The sequence below is a fragment of the Lupinus angustifolius genome, chromosome LG17 (genome assembly GCF_001865875.1).
Source record: "Lupinus angustifolius cultivar Tanjil chromosome LG17, LupAngTanjil_v1.0, whole genome shotgun sequence".
In the NCBI taxonomy this organism is placed as follows: Eukaryota; Viridiplantae; Streptophyta; class Magnoliopsida; order Fabales; family Fabaceae; genus Lupinus; species Lupinus angustifolius.
In genome coordinates, this window is record NC_032025.1 from 12,529,026 (window position 1) to 12,548,551 (window position 19,526).

Sequence of the window (19,526 nt, forward strand, 5' to 3'; positions counted from 1 at the left end):
GAGGTACTCCCAAAAACAAGAAACTCGGAAGCCGGAGAATCGATAGAAATTAGGGCAATCATTGGAATTAGTTGTAGGATCTGGATCAGGGCTCCTTGCTACGGCAAGCTTGTATGACTCTCATTTTTTAGAAAGCTAACGGAAAGCAAATAAATTTGGTTTTGATATATCACAATGTCTTTCAGCATGCAAGTTATTTTCTAATAAACAAAATTTTTTTATGAAAAGAATGATCAAAATTTTTAGTCCGTCCTGATGCATCGTGATTAAAACAATGAAAAAGGGGATCACAAGCACGAACCTTGGCAAAAGAGATGCCTGAATGTCTTAGCAATTTTCAGCATATCTAGCATTAAAGGGTGTTGCGGAGGCGTAACGTCGTCCTTCAATAAGCATAAGCAAACATACCTACATGACAACATACTCATACTTTTCAAAGTATAATCATATTCATGCACAAACATTGACACTAATTTCAACAGTACCTACAGCTATTCATTGCAAACCATGCATTCAAACAAAGCATTGCTACATCCTATTTGCTTAGACAAAGTGCTCTAAGGCCATCTAAAGATTCCTCTAGCGACCACATGAACCTAAACTTTTCTACGGCAGCATGGGTGCCTCAACAAATCCCTGACTCCTTATGGTAGCGACCACATGAACCTAAACTTTTCTACGGCAGCATGGGTGCCTCAACAAATCCCTGACTCCTCATGGCAATACGGGTGCCTCAACAAATCCCTAAATTTTCTATGGCAGCATGGGTGCCTCAACAAATTCCTGACTCTTTTTGGCAATACGGGTGCCTCAGCAAATCCCTCGCTCAAATTCGACACCTTTTCAAAAGAAATTTTTCTTAGCCTTGAAAAAATAACGTTCATTTCTTTACTGGTCACTTACCGTGATACCTCTCAAACCCTGGTTTATTCGCTATCAGGTAAGCAACAAGTAAAGAGGGGCAGCTGTGAACACTCATTTTTGTCCGGCCCAGAAAAAGCCCAATTCATTTCCAAAAATAAATTTTCCATTTCAAAGAAATAAAACCTAAGTTCCGACACTAAAAACAATTTCTTTAAAACAATATTTTTGGGTCACCATAGGCCCACATGTCATTTTCTAAAGCAAAAAGAACATAAAAATAAAGTAAAAAAAAATTCCAAAATCTCTAAGTTATTTAAAATTTGAATTCAAGATTTAAATTCAAATTTTCAAATTTGAATTTCAAATTTCAGAGCTAATGGTGAATCAAATTAGGCTTATTAGGCTTATTGTGATTCCTAAATATCTGTATTGAATTTTATTGAGAATTAAAAAAGATAGGAAAATGTTTATGGATTTTAATTTTGTTGTGTTTTTATTATAAATAGTGGTTTAGGACAATATTATTTGGGGAGCTTGTTTACACAGTAAAAACACTGCCAAAATACCCAAAGGTTCTGCAAACCCCTGCCAAACACGTCCAGAGAGAGAAAGAAAGAGATTGGCCAGAAAAACATTCATGTGTGCATGTGTCAACCTCTGTCTTCGTGCACCCATCCTAGAATCACATCACAACCGTCCAAACCATGGACTTTTTTATGCATCACGCGCTGACTTTGTTGTAGCCAATCAGGCAGCGAAACGTCACCCGAGCTCACCAAAATTTCCGCATTGGATACTCATCCCGTGTGCACACGGGATCCCCTGTAGGCGCGCCCACCTAACCCCCTGTGCGCCCTTATGTATAACAACATGGGATCAGGACCCCATCCCAGGCGCCTGGATCCACTACAAGCAGTCTCACGGTATAGTTGGTGTACCCTTCTCATCAGCGAGTAGGACACGGACACGTGTCCAGGCATTGCATTCCCCCATCTTCATCCAATAACACGGTGCCACATGTCCTGGGCCTCCCTAAGTACTCATACGAGATCCATGCCTTCACTGTGTAAAAAATATTTATTTTCTTGGCATCCAGGTGAGTTTGTATATTTTAATTCATCATTATTTGCTTGTTATAAGGCTGATATTAAATTAAATAATTGATAAACTTATGTATAATGAAAGTGCATACTTTAGGTTTAATTTGTCTATAATAGATATAGCATTAACAACAAAAGAATTTCATTGTAGTGAATAATCTATAGTTGTTTTTTAAACCATATTGTTTTATTCATATTCATTTCTCTTTAAAAGCGTTATTATTCCATATTCACATTTTTAACAAATAAAGAACAATCATTAGTAAAATCAATCAACTTAGCATAATATGTTACATACCATATAATTGGCACAACAATTTCTTAAATTTTTTTCGTGTCTCAGGTGTAAATAACGAAAATAAAAATGTGGAATTTTTATAAATAACTGCAAGGTTACTCAATATTTTTTATAAAACAATTATGGTAAATTTTCTTAGACCTGATACGGTGTCGGACATATGGGCTGCACTTCATCTGCTTAACAATCACTATAGCTAATCTACTTATGACTCAAAAAACTATTTTTTTTTATAAATAGTTAATATCTTAACTAACCCTTAATACAAAATATGGTATCGGACGTATAGGTTGTACTTCACTTGTATTAGTAGGATTGTTAGTCGAGATTTAAGACTTATATTTTCTAAAATCAATCCAACCAACAAACCTTTTTCTACTTAAAGAACTACGTAAGCTTTGATTCCCTTAATAGGGATACGTAGGGCCAAGGTTAATCTTATCAGGCCCAACTAAAAAATAATACTTTTTATTCAAATAATTAATCATTAACTAAATAATTTAATTAATAAAGAGTGGTGTTCCTTATTTAAATAAAATAATAACAACAAATAAAAGAAGCATTAATCCATGTAATTTAGTATAGGGTACCGCTTAAGGCGGGCGAGTGGGGTGCTAATACCTTCCGTACTCTGTAATAGACTTATGAACCTGGATATTAGAAATCCAGAAGTCCAAGGTAATTGGGATTAATATATTTTTCTACATTTTTGACAGTAAAAAATATAGTGGCGACTCGAGAGGTCGCGTAGACGAAAATCGGGGCGCGACACATACGATCCGACCACGGTGGAGAATTTGAAAATCATAAGTTTAATAAATTTTGTAATAAGCATGGCATCATGCATTAGTTCTCGGCTCCCCGTACCCCTCCACAAAATGGAGTTGTTGAGAGGAAAAATAGAGTTCTAGAGGAACTCGCAATGACCATGCTAAATGAGAGCAAGGTTCCCAAATATTTCTGGGCTGATGTTGTACATACTGCCTGTTATGTAATGAATCGAATACTTCTTAGACCTACTTTTTCGAAAACCCCATATGAGATTTTAAAAGGTTTAAAACCGAATATTGCTCATCTTCATGCATTCGGGTGCAAATGTTTTATTTTGAATAATGGAAAAAGAATTTTGGGAAAATTTGACTCGAAGGCTGATGAGGGCATATTCCTAGGGTATTCATTACATAGTAAGGCTTTTCGTGTGTTTAATAAGTATTCCATGCAAATTGAAGAGACTATTCATGTTCATTTTGACGAATCTTCTCGAAAAGAGAAGAGAAAGGTCTTTCCTGATGATGTTTCAGGTGCGCTAGAAGAAGCTTATACAAGGGACATGAACCAAATCCAAGAAGATACAGAACAAATAGTACAAGATGAGCACCAGGACATGCCGATTGCATGAAACACCAAAAAGGATCATCCACTAGACAATTTCATTGCATTTCTGGCTTGATCATTAGAAATAAGAGATGCAGACCAAAAAGGGACATGAACCAAATCCAAGAAGATGCAGACCAAAAAGGATCATCCACTTTTCGTGTGGTAATCCGTAGTTCCTTACGTAATTTCTGTAATTTCATTACATTTGTGTGTCAAATAGAGCCAAAGACCATCGATGAAGCCATCGAGGATGTAAAATGGGGTATATCTATGCAAGAAGAGCTAAACCAATTTGAGCATAATAATGTGTGGGACTTGGTCCCTAATTCAAAAGAACATCCTGTGATTGGCACGAGATGGGTCTTTCATAACAAGCTAAATGAATCTGGCTTGATCATTATAAATAAGGCTCGCTTAGTGGCCAAAGGCTACAACCAGGAGAAGGGCATCGGCTATGATGAGACCTACGCTCTTGTAGCTAGACTTGAAGCCATTAGGATGTTATTATCCTTCGCATCTATCGTGAATTTTAAGCTCTTCCAAATGGATGTTAAGAGCATATTTTCAAATGGATATATTCAAGAGGAGGTGTAAGTAGACCAACCACCAGGGTTTGAAAGCTTCAAATACCCGAACGACGTGTATAAACTCAAGAAGGCCCTTTATGGCTTGAAACAGACTCCTATAGCCTGGTACGATAGATTGAGTTCGTTCCTATTAGAAAAAGGGTTCGAAAGAGGTTTGGTCGACACCACTGTCTTTATCCGTAGATTAGATAATCATGTTTTACTTGTTCAAATATATGTTGATGATATAATCTTCGGATCTACTAATGACTTCCTTTGTAAGGAATTTTCTAAGATGATGCAGGGCGAGTCCGAGATGTCGATGATGGGTGAGTTGACCTTCTTCCTTGGGCATCAGATTAAACAAATAGAAAGTGGCATCTTCATTCATCAATCGAAATATTGCAAGGAATTACTAAAGAAATTTGATATGGAGCAATGTAAAGATGCATCTACTCCTATGGTGTCCTCATGCTATCTAGATAAAGATGAAAAGGGAAAAACTATCGAGGTAACCAAATATCGTGTGATTATCGGCTCATTATTATATTTGACTGCAAGCCGCTCCGATATTATGTTTAGTGTTTGTATGTGTGCTAGATTTCAAGCTTTGCCTAAAGATTCATATTATATTGCTGTTAAACGCATCATGAGATATTTAAAAGGAACAATAAATATGGGATTATGGTATCCTAGGAATGCCTCGTTATCCTTGGTAGGTTACTCTGATTCCGACTTCATTGGGTGTAAGTTGGATCGAAAGAGCACTAGTGGGACTTGTCCTCTATTAGGCAGTTCCTTAGTGGCATGACACAGCAAAAAGCAAGCATGCATTGCTTTGTCCACCGTATAGGCGGAATACATTGTCGCGGGCGTGTGTTGTGCTCAAATCCTTTGGATGAAGTAGCAACTTAAGGACTTTGGGCTTAAACTAGAAAAAATCCTCATTAAGTGTGATAATACGAGTGGCATCAAACTCTCGAAGAATCCCGTTTTGCATTCGAGAACCAAGCATATAGAAATAAGGCATCATTTTTTACGTGATCATGTTCAAAAAGGTGATTGTGTGCTAGAATTTGTAGAAACCTCTAAGCAATTAACATATATTTTCACCAAGCCCCTCTCACGAGATACTTTTTATGTTCTTCGAAGAGAACTAGGAATCCTTGGTGAAAAATATCTTGATTGAGTCTATGTTATTGCCTTGTCTGATTAGTTTCCTTGTATGCTTCAACATGAAAATATGTTGAATGCTAGTTACTCCTTGTATGATCCATGATTCAATAAATAAGCTCTATGTATATATATGACTGCTCAATATTGCATTTTAAAAGTTAGAAATCTTTGCATGCTATTAAACATCCAAAACGTTGTATCTGATGCTATTTAATCGATTAAGGCCTTGTGTTAATCAATTACCTGGGTGCAATTTTTTAAAACCTTTTATTTTTAACTTGGTTAATCGATTAAGACTAGTAGTTAATCGATTAATGGCACCAATTAAATAGAAACAAGTTCCCTCATCCCCTTTTCTCTCAAATCTCAGAGGAACAAGTTCAATATCATTCCTAAACCTTAACCTAGCCTAAAGCCAAATACTCCAACCCCATTCCACTCCATAAACCTTCTTCTCCATCACTATTTTCCAAGAAATCCGATTACCCCCAATTCCAAACCCTAAGTTAGGTTTTCCGTGAAACCTTCCATTAAACCTTCAAATCATCTCGGTTTTCAGCTATAAATGGAGAGAGGTCATGCAAAAAGGATTAAGACAACTGCTCAACATCCACCATGTGCTCCAAAAGTTGAACCCTCGAACAATAGGTAAGGCACGACCGTGGAGACCCGTATTATTCTTTGATTTTGCAAGAGACTCAGTTCCTCAAGTTTTGGGGAAGAAAACCTACATACATAAGGTATGCCAACATGACTTGGTTAGCGGAACAAAACTTTGATTTTCCGCATGGAATGCAAGCACAAGGGGCCGTCCCTTTTTTAGAATTGAAAGGTAGTATCTACCCTGCTCTAGTTAGGGAATATTATGCTACTTTTAGATACAAGGATGGGAAGTATTGGTCTATGATAACTGGAAAATTGTTTGAGCTGAATGATGACATATTCATGAATACGGGTGGATTATCGTGTAATGGTGCTAGTTTGGGAGATTGTGATTGGGTTAACAATTCTTTTGATGTTGCTGAAGCGTATAAGTCATGTTTGAGGAGATCTCAATTGTATGTTCAGGATGAATTGACAAAAGTTGGGTCGTTGTCCGTAGAGAATAGGCTCCTGCACTATCTGATTGCATACATTCTGATTCAAAGGAACACAAATCATGCACAACCTATCGTGAATGATTTGAGGTTCATGTATTCCGTCAAGGAGAATGTGATGATTAATTGGCCTGAAGAGATCCTGAAGGTCATTTACAGTATCTCTACATTGCAATCAAAGTTGCTTCCCTATAGTATTTTCATCTCGCGCATTATTGACTATTTTCATATTGATGTTTTTGATACTATTGTAGTGGAATATTCTGATAAAGTTCATTTGATTGGTGAGAGTTTGATTCACAAGATGGGCATCTACAAGTATGGCAACACATGGCAATACGAGGAGGATTTCAACATTGTGAACCTCGACCCATCTGGTGAGGATGATCAAGATGAAACACATGAGCCCAATGCTACTACTCAGGGGGAGTCTTTTGGAAATACAACACAAGAACCAGCCTTTGGTCAAGCTCACTTGGATGCTATGGAACAACGTCTTAACAATAGGATGGATCTTCATTTTCAGTCTCTGAAGGACACATACCATATGGATTTAGAGAATTTTGAGGAGCGTCAGAAATGCCTACATATATAATCATTATCAATCCTTGAGGAACTTCGTTCAGACAACTGCTGATTCACAAAACAAGAGGTTGTGTGCCGAGTTCAACAAGTTGAGCACCCTCATCAAGGGTGGTGGTAGCTCGATCACTCCTGACGACAAAAACCCTCCATCTCAACCCTAGTTAGGAGACCTTAGATCCTTAGGTTTATCCTTCCTAGTTTATGGATTATATTGATCATTGTTTCCCTCTTGAGAACTTCTTCTATTTTGCATTTGGATTGTAATAGCTTAACTACTTCTCCTTTACTAAACTTACGTTGGTATTATGCTTAATCATTGCTTACTGTTTTCAACTGCAAGTAATGTTTTAATGATTTCAAATTGTCTTTTTCATGCTAAATGGTTAATTATGTCGTAAATAGTATGGATTTATGTTTAATGGATCTTGATCATGTTTGGTGTATGTACCCCTATTGATTGATTAAGCATGATATTTACTATTCATTTATATCACTACTTAATCATTCTATGCTTAATTTGAATTAACATAGCCTTTCATGTCATTAAATTAGTTTTGTTGTTGTTTACTATCAATTTAATCGATTAAGTACTGGTTTTAATCGATTAAATCATGTAAAAATGAGCATTTGTGCAATTTTCTTACAGCTGGTTGATTAATTAAACACCCAAAATTAATTGATTAATCACAGTATGTCTTAACCATAATAACTCTTCTGACGTTTGACTTTGACTAGAATTGAATATTTGTATCTTTTTGATAATATCAAAAGGGGGGAAAGGTTGCTTGTTGTGTTTAATGTATTTGCAAGTTGTATAATAGCTTCCGTAATAATCATTGTTTACCTAAGGGGGAGAGCAAAGCGCTTGAACTTTGAATTCACAACCATTATGCAACTGTATAACATCGTCAAGCTAATTCATCAAATTTAATGTGGTATTTGATGTGGTGTTTGTCATCATTAAAAAGGGGGAGATTGAAAGTGCAAAGCGTCAAGGATTGCACTAGTAATGTTTTGCCTATGTTTTGATGAAGACAAGGAATTAGTTAAAGCTTGAAGATGGCTCAACAATCAACATGCCTAGAACTCATTGGTCATATCTAGACTAGGTTATATCAATAGAGTTATATTTCTAAGTAGTCTGGGATGTGTGCCTTAGTTAGTGAGTATAGGTGAGGTAAACCTAGACATTATAATTGTCATATCATATTCATGAGGTATATCATCTAATTTATTGTATGTTCATGCATGAATGCATAATATAATTGCTAAAACATGTAAAGGAGTTAAGCATAACATATAAGTAGTTTACCATTTAATCACGTTTTGATGTATGCTGGTTAATCGATTACCTAGGTTGTTTTCCAAAACTGGGTTTTGGTGCGAGAAACGGTAATTGATAACCGCTACACTTATTCAACCCCCCTTCTATGTGTGTTTAGGCCACTAATACCTAACATATATGCTACCTGAAAGGTGCCACAAATATAAGCCTATTGTATGGAAAAGTCAAAGATGTTGGAGAGAAGATCACCTGATATGTTAACACAGATTATGTCGGAGATCTAGATAAGCGAAGATCACTCACGAGATATGTCTTTACATTGTATGGTTGTACTATTAGTTGGAAATCAACACTATAATCAATTGTTGTTTTGCCTACAACTGAAGCAAAGTATATTGCGGTAACAAAAGCTGTAAAGGAAGCCATTTGGGAGAAAGGTCTAATAGAAGAGCTGAATATACAACTAGAAGAAACAACCATCTAATGCGATAATCAAAGTGCTATACATGTGACAAAGAATCCAATATATCATGAAAGAACTAAAACATTAATGTTCAGATGCACTTTATTAGAGATATCGTGTATAGGGGAGTTGTTACAGTGGAGAAGATATCCATTGTAGATAATCCGACAGACATGATGACGAAGTCATTTGCAACAACCGAGTTTAGACATTGTCTGAACTTGGTTGATATTCAGAATCTCCAATGGGTATGAAGAAGAGTAGCAGGAGAATAGCTTTGATAGTCTTTTAGCCAAAATGAGATTTATTAAATATTGGCTAAAATAAAAAGAGAAGGATGTGACCTTCTTGTAGCCAAGCAAAAGAAGTGGTTAAAGATTATCTTGAAGGAAGAGAGAATAATGTGTTCTTCTTGTGGCCAAGCAAAAGAACTGACTATGGTGAAGCTAACATTAATGCCTTTTCTTTTGGCCACATAATCTTCAAGAGTTTTGGCTATAAATAGGAATGCTTCAAGCTATTGTAAGACACACCAATACTAAGCTTAGTGCATACACTCTCTTCTTATTCTCTTGTTATAATATTGTGAGAAATATTTGAGTGTTTGAGAGATACTTAATTGAGAGTGATATTGAGTGTACTTGGGTTTTGGGAAGTGAGTGAAACACTGAGTGAACTTGTAATTCTCTTTTATCATAGTGAAATAATTATTTTTGCTCTTTAGCCGTAGACATAAGCAAATTGCTGAACCACATTATTTTTTTGGTGTCATTTTCTCTACCATATTTTTTTCTTACGTCTTCCGTACGAACAGTAATAAATGCTTAATTACTGAATTTCACGAGGTCCTCGATGCATTAATATTGAGAATGGAGTCAAAGAACCTCCATATATCAAATGTAAAACATCATCATCGAGTGAGAGAGCATATATTCTTACCATCTTCATATGTGCGAACAAAGCATGTGAGAAAAGAGAAACTTGCGAGCAAAGTAAACATGCTTTCAAGCTTGTTTTCCAACTATGAGCCTTCATTTGGTAGAAAGGAATTGGAGAGGAGAGAAAATGGGTGAGAGAGTTTGGGGGAAAATAATGACTTTCTCTCCTTTGGTGGTAAAGAGAGAAAGAGATGAGAGAAAGAGATGAGAGAATTAAAATTGTGTGGGTCCCACCATATATTCTTTCTCTTCAACTTTGATGAGAAAATAAGAGGAGAATAGTGAATTTTGTATACAATGTCAAAATTGCCCTTAATTTTTTTCTCAACTTTTGGATTTAACTACTATTAACATATATAAGTTTGTTTTAGACATAAAATAATATTAATTGAAAATTTAATTGAAATTATAATAAATTTTATAATCTAAAATTAAAGTTTTATTTTTAATTAATAATAAAACAAAAAATCTCTTTTGTAGGGATATTATTGTCATTTTAGACATAATATCATCTTTCTCTTCTTACTTTCTATTCAACCAAACAAAAGAGTGAGAGAGGAAAATATTTATTTCTCTTCATTTTCTTTTCTGCTTCTCTTATACTAAACAATACAAAAATCTACTTTTTTTCTCTTCTTTCTCTTTCTCCTCAATCTCTTTATCACCTATTTCTCTCTTCTTATTTTATTCTATGCAACCAAATGAAGCCTGAATGTTGGTTTGGAAGTTGTAAAACAATCTACATATTGGAACCACCAAAGCAACTGAAGTCACATCTCTCTCTAGAGATTTGGTAAAATGTTTATCTTCAAACATATGTCAATGACTTGAAACATCATTTCAATGACTTGAAACAGTATGCAGTTCCTTGCATTTCTTCAATTGAATAATTTCAATGCTCAAAAGAATCACATTTGATCCCAAAATTTTCCATTTTGCATGGGCACCTATATCGAAACTGAATGTTCCAGCGTGAACTCTTCATTAAATTGCATCCCTATAGAAACTTTAATATCCAATGGAGCTTGTGGTGATCTATAAATAACATAACATTTCATACTAAGTTCACATGTCCAAAATTCTTTGGAAATTCAATCATTCACTCTCAAACATCTGACCCTCTTTATAAGTTCTATATCACTGCTCGCCAACAAAATATCATCCACGTACAAGATAAAAAAGGTATGAATCTACTCTAATTAAATTTATGAAACACAGTCTTAACATGATTCGCCTCGAAACCAAACAAGATAACCACCTAATGAAACTTAAAGTACTCAAAGTACCATTGACAATATGCCTGCTTGAACCCATAGATAGATTTCTTAAGTTTGTAAACCAATTAGTTATCCTCCTTGGCATCTAACCCTTTTGATTGCAGTATATAGGTAGTTTCCCAAATGTCTCCAGAAAGATATTTTAATTGAAGATCAAAATGTACCACTAATATCATGATCAGTTTGAAAAGATTTTTCCTAGAAATTAGAAAAAAACTATATTTGTAGTTAACACCTTCTCTTCAGAAGAATCCTTTCTTGACAAGGCAAGTCTTATACCTCTCGACATTACCTTGCAAGCTCTTTTTGGTTTTTAATATTCATTCAACCAATCAATTCCTTATCTTCAGGCAATGGAACGAGGTCTCCTTCCCAAACGTCATTGTCCCTCATGGATTGAATTTCCTCAACCATGCAATCACTCAATTCCTTATCTTGGTGCTTCCTGTAAGGGTTTTTCTTGTACAAGTTGTTGAGTTTGATCTTCATATTCTCGAGGAACAGTAGAATGATATTCAGATATTCTTGAGGAACAGTAGATCGATTTATAAGCTTTGAATATTTGAAAGATTGTAAAGTGAATGAGGAACTATACTTATAAATTATTAAGCATATAGAAATTCTAAAATTTGACAATACTTGCAGTGAATTTATATGCACCAACACTTTTGCATTTTGCACCTATCTGAAACTAAGAAAAACACTATCAGATGGCTCTTCCGTAAATAGTACAGGTGTAAAACTAAGAAATGTGAAGGCAAATAGAATCACCCAAAAGCTTTTATTTCAATAAAAAAGTATCCATTTTTAAAACTTCTTTGAAAATTATTTCAGGTATTTCCAATTCATGGAAGTCACTCAAACATATATTTATGATCAACTTTAAACTATGAACGTTAAACACAACCAGATAAGCTTATATATCGATCTGATTACAGAGATATTAACAAATCTGAACCAACACACTCACACTATCTGAGAATTACAAATATCAACCGCATAAGTTATAGAAAATGAGGGGAAAAGCTGCCTATACAATCACACAATCATTCAAAGATAAAGCTGAAAGTTAGTCCAAGTTAACTGTTTCCATTCCATGCCTTCTTATCTGAACTCTCTAAGCAGGGGATATAACAGTCTAAGTCAGATGCATACCGATTCCTAAATTCTTCTTATCTCCCCGGTCCACGGCACATATCATTGACACTGATCCTCAGCATGGCAGTTACAATCTTATAATCAATCTGAAAAAGATGATAAAAAGCAAAGAAGGGCAGAAGAATGATGCCTATACTAGTTTAGTCCCGAGTTCCAATGTAATAGACTTATTGGGTGCTGCGAGTTAATCCTCCTCGTGTTACGCTTCTGCAAAAGCAAAAGACTCAGCCATCAATTTTATGAGGGGGCAATCAGAAAGATAAAGAAAAGGACAGAGGAAAGAAAGCAAAAACTACTATATTACAGTTCAGTTTTGAGTATTTATTCATTCATGGAAAACTCCAATTAACAAAGACTTCGGAATTGCAATCCTTTGTAGTCTTGTTTCATAAATTTGAAATGGGTTCAAAATTAAGTAGTCAATAAATAATCAACAGAAACAAACTTTTAAAGGTATATCTTAGGTTAAACTAAATATTGTTGAAAACTCATTCGTCATAATCAAAGACTGCACAATAATATACACAATACTAACATAAATACTTGCATTCATGTAGATTGATCAACATATTGTCAATAAGTATTGGTGAATGGTTCAGAGATAAGGTATGGTGAAAGACACATAACAACAACAATATATCTTATAACATGACAATCTGAAATGATCAAACATGTACGATTTAATTATGAAAGAATAATTTTGAACTTAATTTTTTAACGTATTGATTGATATGTGTAATGTTCAATTATGGAACAAATCAAACTTGAATTTTTACATTTTTGGTTGATGTGTAAAAATTTTAATTACATAATTTTATAAGCAATCATTAGGCTTTGGCGCTAGGTACCAAAATAAGAGGCCGAGGTTAAAAAATAAAGGGTGGTCCAATGCACGAGGTTCCCACCTAGTGGGGTATGGGGAGGATAGATGTAGTCGGCCTTATACACGCAAGAGGAGAGGTTGTTTCAAGAATTTAAACCCATGCCCTCTTGGTCATTAAGATGTAACCTTACCGTTGCACCGCACCAAAGTTAAAAAAATAAAGAAATAAATTGCATATTAGGTAGTAGACTAATGGTGAGATATACTATGGACAAAAAGTCAAAAACCAGAAACCAAAGCACATCCTGGAGCCTAAGAACCAGGAAAATGAAATAGTTTATATCCATGACAGTTCGACAGAAAACCCTTACAAAATATCTCTTGAAAGTAACAGTGAAACAAGAAACACAGTTAATCCATAAGAATTAAGATAACCAAAATTTCCACCTCAAACAATCAGAAAAAAGCAAGTATGATGAGCACTAAGCCAATAACTATATATTATGGTAAGGAAGCCCATAAAAATATTTACATAAGTACCTTCCAGAAATTAGCTGATGCTGAGCACTGTTTACAGGGGCCTTTACATTGCTGAACCGCTTTGCTCTGTTATCTTGTTCTTTCTCTACACGCATAGCAGCTACCTCCTTCTCCATGGCAGCTACTTCCCTTCTCATCTTCTTTGCTTCAACTTCCATGGCTTTGGTCAATGTATCTACCTTCTTTGCTAACATCTAATGGATAAGGACCATTGGAAACAATTATCTAGGATCAGAATTTTATAAATTAGAAATAAAAGATCAATATCCAAAATCAATTAAAAAAGTGAACACTTACTTCAATGGCATCATCTTTATCTTTTAGGCTTTGATCTTTCTCATGGCCAGCTTTCCTCAAGGCCACGACCTCTTTCTGCAGCAGGTCATACAAAACACCTGGAACACTATCCTCTGTATCCACCGTTGGGAAGTCATTTGGCTTATCATCTGAATTTCCTTTCCAATCATCATTTGCCTCTCTGTTTTTGGATTCTTCGATTGATTGGTTGAAAGAGTAACTTGAAGCTGTTCCATTCAGCAGACTTTTACTCCTTTCAAATGACCTTGTGCCACCATCAAAAGATTTAGATGTTCCTTTAGCATGTTTCAAAATTGTGCTAGAGGATAGAGATGACCTCAGTTGAGAGGATGGTGTTCTCTTAGGCAAAAACCCATTAAAAGTTAGTTTTGATAAGTTATCAGCTCCGCCTAGGGATTGACGGCGAGAAGAGTCATTGCTGATACTTCTTCCCTCTGAGGTTCCACGATTATAACTGTTCAAATTTCCTCTCAAACTGTCCTCTAGCACTTTAAGTCGTAAATGATATTTTTCCTGAAAATTTAAGAAAAAATTATTTTTGAATAATGGAAGACTAATCTCCTAATTAATAGATAAGCTATAAAACCAGTTTATTACTTTCAACTGTGCCTCAGACTTTGCAGCACGCTCAACTATAGCAAGCTTGTCACGGAGCTGCTGCATCTCTCCCTATAAGAATTCAGTTCAATAATAAGTGAAAACTGTATTACACTGAAACCAAATGCAAGGAAAATTTATATCAAAAAGGAAATCAAAGCAAGCTAAGGGCGAGTAAAAGGAGCTCAACTCAACCACTAAATTCATAGGAAAAAGAGAATATTTACCTGCAAAAATCGGCGTTCTTCAAGCCATTGTTTGACAGGCATCACTTTATCATTAGCATCTTTCCATTCATTTGCAACCACAACAGCTACTCTGTTTGCTGTTACCTTGGCACGGGCCAACTCCCTGTCAAGAGTTTTTCTTTCTTCCTAAAGAATATCAAATATAACATGTAAAAATAAATGTGCTCTTAAATAGAGGCAATATATCCAAGAATAAAGGAACTGGGAGACTGAACTTGCTAAAGACTTTAACACATTACATTCATTTCTTGAACTTTCCGCTGATAATCTCTCACAGCATTCGCAGCTGCACCACCTGCAAGGACAGCCTCTTCTAGCTCCCTTACAGTTTGGGTGAGCTTCTCAACCTCTGCCACCTTCTGCCTATGCATTTTGTCCAAAATTTTATTTTCTTCCTGATAAAAGTGATGACGAAACCAGAATTAAGAAGATATTATTTATTTTTCTGTTGTACTGGGAAAGAGAAACACCATACAAGATTGCAAAATACCTGGCAAATCTCAATCTGTTTACTTAGTTCTTGATTTTTATTTTGGAGATCATCCACCATGGAGGCCTTAGCCAAGGCAACCTGAACAGTCCTTTCAGCTTCAAGTAGTGCAGCTTCTTTAGATTTGGTAAGACGATCTAAAGCTTTGTTATCATCTTGAAGCTTTGCCATCTGCAAGGAACAAATAGAACGAAATAAAGTCAAAACCATTCATGCTAAACCAGCTTCAGCCGTTCCATCAATTCTTTCTCAAAGGGATTATAATATGAAGTCCAAGAACAAAAGTAATACCTCCTGCCGAGCAAGCTTGAGTTCAGCCTCTAAAGGGGCAAGAATTGCTTCTATAGGAGGCATGTCATCGTCCTTCTGAGCAGCATGGACCCTTCGAAGAGTGGCTTCAGCAGCAAACTGAGCTGCCATTGATGCTTTCTTTTCATCGTTTATTTTCTTTATTTCAAGATTCTGCCAGAAATATTCAACTCAGTAAACATGTCATGTAACTTAGGAAAATGACTCATTACTGAAGTTGAAAGAGGCTCCAAGAATTACTTTGCTTTCTAGAAAAGATTCTGTTAATTTTAGCTTCCCTTCAACCTTTGACAATTCTTCAGTCAGCTATAATACACACAAAAAGCAGGAAAGTAAGTTACAATTCCAGCAGGTGTGTAAAGCATGAAACATTATGAAGAAGAAGAAAGTAAAACCAGCAGCAGAAATATGAATAAGTCAAAGCATGGCAAAGGAAAATGATCTTTATGCTCGATTAACCAAATCACAACATAGGCGAAGTACAAAACCAAGTATGACATCACCAGTAGCAGCCAAAACATGAGTACTGTTTTTAGAGAAAATGAATTATCATCAAGAAAACAGAAGAGCACAGGTGGACAAGTATTAGGTATTCTTAAGAACTGATAGAAATAAAACAAAACAAATTAAGGAATCTAGCAATGCAGTAGTGAAAAATACAATTGTTGCATAACTATTAATACACCACATAAAAACTCTGCAATCAAGAGTGAACGTAAATACAAATCTAGAAAAAAGAGTCAATGTCTAGTGAGAGAGAAAAGGCAGCCCGGTGCACGAGGATCTTAGTTAGTGCAGTCTGGGGAAGATGGATGTATGCAGTCTTCCCCCACAAGTGGAGAGGCTATTTCCAGGATTTGAACCTGTGACCTCTTGGTCACTAAGCAACAACCTTACAATTGCATCAAGGTTCACCCTCTTTAAGAGTGAATGAATAGTGTCATGTAAAAATTAAAAAGATCAAATTTCTCATTGAATAAGTGCTGCCTCAATTTCCATTTGTCTTTCATTTAAGGTGGTTGCAAAACAATTAAAAAGTTATAAAAAAACCTTGATTATAAGCAAAACTAACTACATTTGACTAATTTACCCTGTATTGAAATAGTCAATGTTATTATCACTCTATTGTTATTCTTTCTCACTTATCAGCACTAAGGGTGGAGTATGAAAAATAATCAACGCTTCACTGATAAGAAAAATGGAGAGACTAATAAAATAAGGAACAAAACATAGGTGCAGTTCTTAAGGATGGAAAACATTGGAAGGATTGCAACATCCGAAGCTTTGACATAAAATGGCTTTAATAAAGTAATAAAAATAATAGTAATACTAGGTATCAAGTAATGACATTTCCTGTATGGTCAAGTTCAGACACAAAAAATGTATAGGACATCAGAGATAGAATGCCAAATTTAATTAAGACGGTCTTTCAGAAGTCAAAAATTGGTAAAGAAATAGCTACACATGACCAAAAGTGAAAACTGATAGGTGGTAGTATTGCAAATGCCAAAAGGAGCTTCTCCAACATTGAATGCATTTCCGCATGCACTTGGACAAATAAACGGAAAGGACTCAATCCATTTTTCTGCTGTAACATCAACACAATGTTTGGCATACAGCCCGGATCAGATAGGATGGAACCAGATATTTTGTTATGTTCTCTTTGGCTTCACCTATTTTTTGGAACAAAAATGCTCCACTTTTTTAATATCATATAATGTTTTCTTCTATCTATTTTTGGGATAAAAGTAAAATATATAGAGAAAAAAGAACAATAGAAGGAAGATAAGAAACACTCGAGAACTAAAGAAAAAATAAGCCGAAAATACAAAGAAATACTCCAAAAAAACTAAGAACCAAAAGTATGCAACACAGCATGCCAATCTATTTTCAAATCAAAACAAAGGCCGTGGGCATAACACCACAAAGAGGCAAAGAAAACTATTTTGTCCAAAATGAACTTAACTCTTCTATTTATAAAATACACCAAATTAACACATAATATAACTCATGTTCTATTTTGTCCAAAATGGAATCAATTCTTCTATTTATGAAATACACCAAACTAAGACAAAATATACTCATATTTTACTTTGTCTCATTCTAACACTTCTACCAAATGCTAAGCTCAAACATAGTAACTGAACACAAAATTTTCAATTAGGCCAGTCATTTGATCATGCAATCAAATAAAAGAAAACCTCGTGTAATTTTTAGCTAACATTTAAATCACTAAGTATTAATGTAATTAATGTGATAAAACGCATAACTTAGGACAATTTGAAAACTAAATAACAAATAAATAAGAAATTAGATTGACCTCTTCAACAGCCTTTTCTCTAAGTCGTTCAGAGAGTCTCAAAGCTTTGATCTCAGCTTGTGCATCTGATAATTCTCTATCCTTATCTGCACACAAGAATAGAAACAAAATTAACAAACACGAAGCGAAAAAATTTAAACTCAAAAAACTCTTTCGGATCGAACCACATTTTCACACCTCGAACTTCATTCTCAAGTCGATTAAGCTCAACCTTCACCGGATCCGAGCCGTGCAACAAGTTCATGAACTCGTCGGCGTCCATGCTCGGCGGCCTCATCGAGCCACGCCTCCGCGACGAAGAGCCTCTACCTTCCCTGAACGAACCTGACACCGTGAGCGAAACCGGCGTCACCACCACCTCTCCCGTCGAGAGAGCTCCACCTTCGCCGGTAAATTCTGCCATCGCCGATCTGAGTGTGCCGAAACCCTACACTCTCTTTCACATTCAAATGCTCAACAGCACTAGATTTCAAATGTGAAATTGTGCTTTCTTTGTTTAGAGAGAGAAAGTAATAAGGGAAGTAAAAAGAGAATGAGAATAGATGCTTCCTTTCTTTGCTTGTTTTTTGTTTTGATTTTCACTTAACTATTACACTAAGATTGAAATCTGGGTTTTCTTTTGTGTGTTTTTTGGTTTAGAGTGTGAGTGTGTTGATTACACTAAAAATATCTCTTTCAATACTTAGTTTAATTTTGAAATAGGGGATCAGCATTGTATCGGGTGGCTTTCACCGTTTCTTAATTGTATTTATATATGATTGATTTTTTGTATTATCAAGTATCTATCATTTATAGTTTTATAGTTGCCTCTATTCTTAAGAATCATTTCTAGAAATTAAATCATTAACTTTTTATCATTTTAAAGATTTAATAAGGTCTCACACCACTAAATTAATATATTGTTGATTACATATGATTGATTACTATGATTAATTTGAGTTCAAAAATTGACTCGAGATAATATTTATGAATGAATAAGGGATAAGTTTTTATCTAGTTCAATTCAATTAGATTATCTATAGGTCAAATAGCTCATATTTAAAAAGAATGAAATACATTAAATTTAACCATTGTACCATTAGATTAGAGTTAAAAGATAGTCCCTTCAAATTTTAAGATTGGATAAATCATAAAATTTAAGATCAAAATTTAATATTAAAAATCAGCTTAATCAATATTTGGAATTAGGAAAGAATAAATCTTACCCAATTTATTTATGCTTTCCTTATAAATATTAATTTAGTTTCTCAAATATTATTATATTATGAAACTTGAGAGTTGTTTAATTCTTAAAAATGTAATTTTTATATGGATACAAAACCTATGAAGCACAGATACGGATACGTGCATTGAATACGATACGTATTCGATACTCGACACGCATTTTTCTAAAATGTAGGATACGATACATTCAGGGATACGTGTATAAATTAATAAAAAATACATAAAATATGATAAAATTATAAGTATAAATCAAAATATTCAAAGTAAAAAATATAATGGAAATTGAAAATCATTGTCCTCCAAAATTTAAAGTATCAAAACTAGAAAATATAGTAGAATAATTCATAAAATTGTTTATTGTCTAGTCCTAGAAACAGAAATAGTATCAATTTCATCTCCTCCGTGACTATCATCTATAAAGAGGACAACTTCTATTTCTGGTTCATCTAGAGATAGTGTGGCCACTTGAAGAG

The 19,526-nt window shown here is 34.8% G+C and overlaps 1 protein-coding gene across 1 annotated transcript; it reads right to left on the reverse strand.

The window, feature by feature from the left end:
* On the reverse strand, window positions 11,896-18,431 carry LOC109331590 (microtubule-associated protein 70-2-like). The gene is made up of 11 exons (XM_019566180.1): window positions 18,007-18,431; window positions 17,830-17,915; window positions 15,750-15,815; window positions 15,492-15,662; window positions 15,201-15,371; window positions 14,950-15,105; window positions 14,690-14,836; window positions 14,463-14,534; window positions 13,845-14,378; window positions 13,548-13,741; window positions 11,896-12,391 (listed from the first exon to the last, which is right to left on the reverse strand). The coding sequence occupies exons 1-11, from the start codon at window positions 18,230-18,232 to the stop codon at window positions 12,352-12,354; spliced, it is 1,863 nt and encodes a 620-aa protein (XP_019421725.1). The 5' UTR covers window positions 18,233-18,431; the 3' UTR covers window positions 11,896-12,351.